At 39.8% G+C, this 9,052-nt stretch overlaps 1 protein-coding gene across 1 annotated transcript; it reads left to right on the top strand.

The window, feature by feature from the left end:
• Window positions 1-5,314: 5,314 nt before the first annotated feature.
• Window positions 5,315-8,668, top strand: penkb (proenkephalin b). Its single transcript, XM_035769889.2, has 3 exons — window positions 5,315-5,611; window positions 5,938-6,078; window positions 7,563-8,668. The coding sequence occupies exons 2-3, from the start codon at window positions 5,941-5,943 to the stop codon at window positions 8,196-8,198; spliced, it is 774 nt and encodes a 257-aa protein (XP_035625782.1). The 5' UTR covers window positions 5,315-5,611; window positions 5,938-5,940; the 3' UTR covers window positions 8,199-8,668.
• The last annotated feature ends 384 nt before the right edge of the window (window positions 8,669-9,052 follow it).

Below are 9,052 nucleotides of genomic sequence, written 5' to 3'. Positions count from 1 at the left end.
AAACATATTCTGATATGGTCAGACATTCAAGTGAACATTTACAAATCAAATCAAATGTATTTATATAGCCCTTCGTACATCATCTGATATCTCAAAGTGCTTTACAGAAACCCATTCTAAAACTCCAAACAGCAAGCAGTGCAAGTGTAGAAGCACGGTGGCTAGGAAAAACTCCCTAGAAAGGCCAAAACCTAGGAAGAAACCTAGAGAAGAACCAGGCTATGAGGGGTGACCAGTCCTCTTCTGGCTGTGCCGGGTGGAGATTATAACAGAACAATGGCCAAAATTTTCATAAATGACCAGCATGGTCAAATAATAATAATTTACACATTGGTAGTTGTCCTATGGGAGATATACCACAGTATAGTCATAGACATAACTGGTGTTGCTCCCTCTTTGGATCGTCAAGTATTTCTGTCCCAAAGGGGCTCTTGTACTGCCTGTTGTGTCTCCTCAACAAACAACATAGCAATCTCCCGCTGAGCCAAACAAACTCTGCATTGCGTGAGCAGAATGAATTTGGAAATAGTTATTTCAATTCACCCTACAGGAGTGTCTAGGTGGGATGTTGGAAATGTAGGCTGGACCAGGAGCACCTTACTTAGTTTGAAAGTGTGTGTGTGTGTGTGTGTGTGTGTGTGTGTGTGTGTGTGTGTGTGAAGCCTTACAAAGTAATGTTTTATGACTTTGTAAGGCATCACCTATAGAAGGTGTATAGGAAGTATTTGCAAACACAGTGTAGTACATTTCCAACTTTGTTAGTCCTGCCATTTTTTTTAACATGCTGCGCGATGCTCCTCGGCGAGAGAACAAAAAGTATAACCACGGACCCAATGGGCACACACTAGTTGAATCTCAACGTAGTTTCCATGTCATTTCAATTCCATTAAGTTGAACCAACGCCACTGGCACTGTTTCCCCCTAATGGCGTTTTTTCCTATTTTGTTGCATTACAACCTGTAATTTCAATGCATTTTTATTTCGATTTCATGTAATGGACATACACAAAATAGTCCAAATTGGTGAAGTGAAAAAAAAAAACTTGTTTCAAAAAATTTGAAAACTAAAAAACGGAAAAGTGGTGCGTGGATATGTAATCACCCCCTTTGCTATGAAGCCCCTAAATAAGATCTGGTGCAACCAATTATCTACAGAAGTCACATAATTAGTGAAATAAAGTCCACCTGTGTGCAATCTAAGTGCCACTTTATCTGTCACATGATCTCAGTATATATACCCCTGTTCTGAAAGGCCCCAGAGTCTGCAACACCACTAAGCAAGGGGCACCACCAAGCAAGCGGCACTATGAAGACCAAGGAGCTCTCCAAACAGGTCAGGGACAAAGTTGTGGAGAAGTACAGATCAGGGTTGGTTTCTAAAGAAATATCTGAAACTTTGAACATCCACAGATCACCATTAAATCCATTATTAAAAAATGGAAAGAATATGGCACCACAACAAACCTGCCAAGAGAGGGCCGCCCACCAAAAGTCATGGACCAGGCAAAGAGGGCATTGTGTAGAGTGCCTTCAGAAAGCATTTACAGCCCAACCTGAGCGGTGAAGTTCAAAACACAGATTCAACCACAAAGACCAGGAAGGTTTTTCAATGCCTCACAAAATAGGGCACCTGTTGGTAGATGGCAAAAAAAACTACAAATCAGACACTGAATATCCCTTTGAGCATGGTGAAGTTATTAAATTATTACACAGCACCCTCTAGATTGGGTGTAATAAGCACTGAGACAACCAACCTGTGAGACAACCAACCCCAGTCTCCATTTACTGTACATGTACAAATACTGTAGCCATAATACCTTGCTTTACAAGTCCTTGTAACATTTCTAAGCAAAATGCCAGGTAGACATGGTGATATCTGAACAATTTTTTACTTGGAAGGCAAAAGGACTACATGGGCCCTTTTCATAACCATATAAATCAAGTACTGGTTTCAAATTGACTAAAGTGGGGGTGAGTGCAACTCGACATTTAAAAGCATCCCCCCTCTTCATGTGGTGCTTGTTCCATGGCTGTGATTTCTATAAATTCCAAACAGCAATATTGATTTCTTTGCTCCCCTACAGTACATGCCCTAAAGCATTTAGTAGATTTCATAAATAGCTTTTATATTATATCAGCAGGAAATTCAGCAAGGAAAGGACCCCCCACCCCCCCACCCCAACGACTTACAAAAAAAAAAAAAAAACTATTCTAAAGCCTACTTTGGTAATGTATCAGTTTGAGCCTTGAGTTCTGTTTGTTCAGAGCATAATGGTGATAAGAATTACAATCTACAGTACAGTACATTTGTTTAGTAAGCAGACCGTTGGTGATGCTTTGCATAGAGTGGTTTTGGAAACACTACAGCAATCACAAGCTTATGCTTCTAAAGCTGCTTTTAAATTGCTTACAGTAGCTTAACGTATGATCTTTTTGGCATGGTTCAGCACTAGCATGCCGAGGTTGCTATTTCGACATCTAATATTGAGTGACAATGCAGAATAGGGAGTTAATGATAATAATAATCATCATAATTATCATCCACATTGGTATACAGTCCCTTCAGAAACTATTCATACCCATTGACTAATTCACACATTTTGTTGTGTTAAAGCCTGAATTCAAAATGGATTAAATAGATAATTTTGCTCACCCATCTACACACAATAACCCATAATGACAGTGTAAATATGTTTTTAGACATTTTTGTAAATTAATTGAAAATTAAATTAAAATGTTTACACATCCCTGAGACAATTCCATGTTAGAATCACCATTGGCAGCGATTACACCTGTGAGTCTTTCTGGGTTAGTGTCTAAGAGCTTTGCATACCTGGATTGTACAATATTTTCACATTATTTTTTACAATTATTCTGTTAAGTTGGTTGTTGATCATGCAAGTTGGTTGCTAGACAGCCATTTTCAAGTATTGTCATAGATTTTGAAGCCGATTTAAGTCAAACTGTAAATTGGCCACTCCGGAGCATTCAATTGCCGTCTTGGTAAGCAAATCCTGTGTATATTTAGTCTTGTGTTTAAGGTTATTGTCCTGCTGAAAAGTGAATTTGCAGACTGGACCATGTTTTCCTCCAGGATTTTGTCTGTGCTTAGCTCTATTAAAAAATAATTTTCCCAAAAAACTCCCTAGTCCTTGCCGATGACAAGCATACTCAAAACAGGATGCAGCCACCACCATGCTTGAAAATGGTGGTTTGTCCCCATAGGAGAACCCTTTTTGGTGCTGTGTAGAACCCTTTGCAGAGAACCCTTTTACTTAGGAGGGTTCTTCCATGAACCCTTTATGACCAGTTCTACCAGCCTTTTTAGCCTTTAAAATTAATTACTTATGCCAATACATTAAATATATCATAAGGTCTTTATTTGAGGGCCTAATTATACCTTAAACAGTGGTGTTAGGAATCTCTTGGTTTATTGGCCACATCAGGCATGTAAGTCACATTATGCTGCCTTGCAAAGTGATGTGTAATTCCTATTGGAATCCAGACAGAATTAGGCTGTCCAACAAGTGGAATTGTTTATCACTTCCAACCTGTATTCAGAATGACTGACAGGGTAGGGTGGATTGAACACTGAGACTACCTCAATCAAATAAACTGGAATAACCATCCCAGTAACAGGTGCAATAAATCCAATTACTAACAGATTGGATTATAGAAAACTGTATGTTATTTATCTTGTGTAGCATAACAATCAACCAATCAATGTACATGCAAAACACAGTCATTACATTAAAATAAACAATTCTGAAAATCTTCCTGCAATAGAGCATGCTGGGAAATATTATATATGGTTCATTGTAGAACCCTTCTTGTCTTCCAAAGAATCCTTCTTCCCTTTCAAAGAATCATCAAAGAACCCTTTCTTCCAAAACAGTTCTTAGGTTTTTAAAGGTTCTAGGTAAAACCCTTTGCGTTACAAAGAACCCTAGGGGTTCTTCTGATCAAAACAGTTATTGGTAGAACCCTATCCCTCCCCAAAGAGCCCTTTTGGAACCCTTTTTTTCTAAGAGTCTACCAATAGATGCCCTTTTTTGCAAGGCTTTGGAAAACCTCCCTGGTCTTTGTGGTTGAATCTGTGTTTGAAATTCACTACTCGACTGAGGGACCTTACAGATAATTGTGTGTGTGGGGTACAGAGCTGAGGTAGTCATTCAAAAATCATGTTAAACACTATTGCACACAGAGTGAGTCCATGCAACACATTTTCACTCCTGAACTTATTTAGGCTTGCCATAACAAAGGGGTTGAATACTTACTGACTCAAGCCATTTCAGCTTTTCATTATTTATTCATTTGTAGAAATTTGAAAAAGCATTATTCCACTTTGATATTATGGGGTATGTGTGTAGGCCAGTGACACAAAATCAAAAAGTAATCCATTGTACTTGTTGGCTGTAACACAGCAAAATGTGGAAAAAGTCAAGGGGTGTGAATACTTTCTGAAGGCACTGTAAGTAGTATAGTTATGTGGAATTTGCATCGTTCCCTGCTGCTGATAGCTAATCCAGGTAACTCATAGGCCCTGACATTTTAGAAAGAGTTGCTTCTGCTGCTCTGTATTGTAAATCAAATCACTGGGCTATGGTGTGGAGAGGTGATTCAGTGAACTTCGTGTCGTGACTTAGTCACTGGTGGCCGATGGCGCAAAAGTAGGCCTAAACAAAGAAAGCTGAGATTCAGCACCAGACAGCGACTGAATCGGGATTCCAAAGTTCAGCACCACATGACAGTGAACACAGTGACCGTCTCAGGTCACTCCAGTGACTCCACGCTGTGAGAATCGCTGGAAATAAATGATCCAGGGGATTAAGGCCTAAACCTACTCTATGGATATGATGGATGGTTTACATTGACTGAGGCGTAGATCAGTTAGTGGTTAAATACAAGAACAAGTAACTGCCACTTTTGGAAACTAAACTCATGGACTGTGTAAGTCGCTCTGGATAAGAGCGTCTGCTAAATGACTTAAATGTAAATGTAAATGTTTATAAACACAATTATCCATTGATATGGCAATTAAAAAATATCGCCTACTAAACCTGTAGGCCTACAGCATTGTGTAATCTGGCACAACTACATTACATCTATAAACATACAATGCAATATAAGTGGGAGATCCCACTCACTTTGAAAAATATTAGTTCCAGTACTTATCTCCATAAATGTTACTTACCATTATGCTGAGCACCTCACTTGATGTTGTGTGCGTCATTAATTATACGTCAGGAGGAGCTTTCCCTTGACGATGAGGGATCACTTCACTGTTGTTGGTCGGTCTCCTATAGTGCGGCATTTAAGGGGTGTCTGATCGCTCAAGCACGACAGAGAAGTCCGCGCATTTATAACAAGCCCACATTGAAACGTTTCGATGCTCCTATAGTGACTGAAGTGGCAGGGTGCTTTCCCTGCGTTCTCTTCCAAGAGTCGAACTCAGAAATTAAAGTGATAAAGTTTGTTTTAGGGCTAAACTAGCCACGCAGTGACTGACTACATCCAACAGACTTTTTCCTCGATACAACTGCAACAGAAGAACTTGGAACATCAGTGTAATTTTTTGAATTAGTAGGAGGCTACACGACAAAACGAGAAAGGTGAGTTAATAATTGTATTTATTTTATTTAGTCTCCGAGCCAGAACAGTCTAATGTTGGACTTGTAAGATACTTCCATTAATGTGTCTAATGTGTCCATTAATTTGTCTAAGGTCTAATCAGGTCTGATCTGCCTAATTTGTTTAGGCTAGTTCATGTCTAATGTCTAACACAACTAGAAGAAGAAGAAGAACAAAACTGATTTGGTATCAGGCTAATATATTCTGCATTCAGTTTAAATTCCTATAAGCCAACATAGTTTAGACGCGCAAACATCATGATTTGGAAAGCATCGATCATTTAATTGCTCACTCTCTTGTTTCGCAGCCCATGGCGGTATCAATGCGTTCCTTCTGGACGTTGGCTTTAAGCGCGTGCCTTGTGTTGACGGTGAGTGCGGACTGCGGAGCAGACTGCGCATATTGTATTCACCACCTACAACTTCAACAGACAGACATCAACTCTCTCGTAAGTAGGCCTACAACTAAAACACAATATATTTTTCATTTTCATAACATAACGTTTGTATTAATAGGGAATTACTGAATGTCCTCTGTCTGCATGCGGGTTTCTCAGAACCTTTTTCGTAGAGCTGCTTAAATTTCCAAGAATTGGCCACCTACCACACAATATATTTTCAAACCATAGATGAATGTACATCACAATCATTCGCTGGTTTTGTGATTAGGCTATTTCCACTGCATTTATCACTTGGAATTTGAATAAATATACGTATGATTTAATTATGACACCTACAATCTATAAGTTAATTGATTAAATGACATTAATTATGGGAATCAGCTGTAAAATTGATTTTGGGTGCAATACTCTAACTAGAGCGAGTCAAAAGCAGTAGGCAAGGACTTGAACCACAAACCACCATTGACTCTAAACATTTGACAAATTGTGTTTCAGCTGATAGCATTGATGGCTATTATTTTATAGCATACAAAGAAATACATTGTTTTGTAAATGCATATTTATTTGCCAAGGGAATCTTGGCATGCTTATAATTATTTTTTGAAACAATGCAAGTCTGTTAAGTTAACATTTAGGAAAATGTTGATTTAAAAACAGTATGCCTACTGTAAGTGTACAGAGCAACCTAAATCATATGCTTAATTTTTGTTCAATTATTTGGATCTAAATTGTGCCAAGTATGACATGCAAACCTGCATGATTTCTCAAGACTAACCCTAACCCATTTGAATAGGAGAGTATGGACAGCCTAGTTTGAAATAGTGTACTTTCTATTTTCCACCACTAGATTGCAGTTAAGTATCATACTTCACATGAATATGGCTCACTTTGACTGACTCACTTTGACTGACTGAGAAACTAGCATCTGCATTATGTCATAATGTTGTTTTCAATTCACCAAAGTAGAATTATAGGAGATGGGGAATGCCCTCCCCAATCGCCTCCTAAAGCTTTGCCTGAGGCAAAGGAGGAGGTTGATGGTAGAGAGAAGCAATGTCACAGACCATTAGAGATTGATCTTAATAGATGCTCAGGATTGATTTGCTTCTGCTAAATGTACTACGTGGAATGGTGGAACACCCAAGGCACTGTGATGTTTGTGTGGAGCCCCCAGACCCCCAACTCCCATGACCAATGACACCGTGCTGGGGGATTTAGAGTGACATTTATCACCCAACAGAGAGCACTTAACGTCTGATTGGCTGTGATCATTGGGTATCTCTCCACCAACCGTAATGTAGTTCTACCGCAAACCCGAGCACTGTGCTTTTCAAGTGGATAATGAGATTTATGGTTTATTGGAAAGGAGAACCACAAAGAGACAAAGATTTCAAGGGTGGACAGTTGAAATATTGGATAGGATGATAAACCAGGTTATTTCTCTATGTGATCAAGTTAAATGTAAAGAAAAGAGTTTCAAAACACTGATCATTTTATTGCCTTATGACTTCTGATCTCGATCTCTCCCCCAGACATGTACGTTAGAGTGTGAAGGAGCTCTCAGCCCCAAGAAGTCCTGGGAACTGTGTGAGGATGTCCTGCAGACTAGAAATGCCGACAGTCCAACAGAGGGAGACAAGGCTACCACAGAGACCTCCAAGCTGGACAACAACGACCCACATCAACTAGTAAAGAAGTATGGCGGCTTCATGAAACGCTACGGGGGATTCATGAAGAAAACAGCAGAACTGTACGGTCCTGAACCCGACGATGTCGACCACGGCAGGGAGATCCTGTTCAAACGCTACGGTGGGTTCATGAAGAAGAGTGGCGAGCCAGAAGACACACTGAGTCTGCTCCGGGAACTGGTGAGGAACGTGGATGGCGGCGATGGCGGAGTGGAGAAACGCTACGGAGGCTTTCTGAGGAGCGCCAGACAAAGCTCTGACTTGGAGAACGGTATCCGAGAGCTGCAGAAGCGCTACGGCGGCTTCATGAGGAGGGTGGGCAGGCCCGAGTGGAGGGAGGAGCAGAAACGCTATGGAGGCTTCCTCAACAAGCGAGCCTGGGGGGAGGAAGAGGAGGACGAGATGGAGAAGGAACGAGTCGAGTTGGAAGATGTTCCTGATGTGGTAGAGAAGAGATATGGAGGATTCCTGGGATACTGACCTTCTTAAATACCTGCCACTGCTCAGTCATGTTCTGTTTTCTTGTCTTGCCTGCATTTTTACAGGTTTCTGTATATGATTGGCTGTAGTAAACATACTGAAGCCTACATGGTTATTTTAGTGGTGTGACATACTGTAGCATTCACTCTCCATCTCTAAGAGACTTCCCTAAGCACTTCTCTGACCTCTGACCTCTGTGTGCAGTAGGCTTTGTGAGACTCACTATTTTGTCATTGTAGTGACTGATGTGCCCAAAATAAAAGCTTCTCAGACTTATCAAACCGAATAAATAGCCTACAGTCAGAATAAGATATTTGCTAGACTGGAATACTTTTTCACACATCTTGCTTTACTGTGGTTAACGGCCGTCGATTTTCTAGATGTATCTATTTATTTCATTTTATTGAAATCCTTGTAACCGCCTGCTTATCTGTATGTAGAATAAATAAATTGCTCTAACTGCAGAATAATGTGTTGGTCATGAATAAATATGTCTTATTACTCTGAATCGATGTCAATTTTTTTTACTTAACAGTGAAGATTTAAGGCTAATTTATGTGCTTGTTCCAAAATTCATTACAAGTAAACATGTCAAATCAATTTGGTTAAAATTCAAAACAAACAATTCAAACAATAAGTAATCAATCCAACGTATGCTAATCAAATCAAAGGAAAAACAAACAACAAAAAATCGAATGCATTCAATCACAAAACCAGTAGCAATAATCAGTCCATCAATTAGTTAGTCAGGGGCAGCAGGTAGCCTAATGGTTAGAGCGTTGGACTAGTAACCAAAAGGTTGCAAGATTGAAACCCCGAGATGACAAGGTAAAAATCTGTCATTCTGCCCCTGA

This window comes from Oncorhynchus keta, chromosome 4 (assembly GCF_023373465.1).
Source record: "Oncorhynchus keta strain PuntledgeMale-10-30-2019 chromosome 4, Oket_V2, whole genome shotgun sequence".
In the NCBI taxonomy this organism is placed as follows: Eukaryota; Metazoa; Chordata; class Actinopteri; order Salmoniformes; family Salmonidae; genus Oncorhynchus; species Oncorhynchus keta.
Note: the sequence above shows the minus strand (reverse complement) of the source record. Positions and strands in the feature narration are given on the sequence as shown.

Bases quoted from the DNA above. Each gene is read 5' to 3' on its own strand.
- penkb (XM_035769889.2), top strand. From the start codon at position 5,941: ATGGCGGTATCAATGCGTTCCTTCTGGACGTTGGCTTTAAGCGCGTGC. The intron at 6,079-7,562 runs GTAAGTAGGCCT...TCTCTCCCCCAG, and splicing joins AGACAGACATCAACTCTCTC to ACATGTACGTTAGAGTGTGA.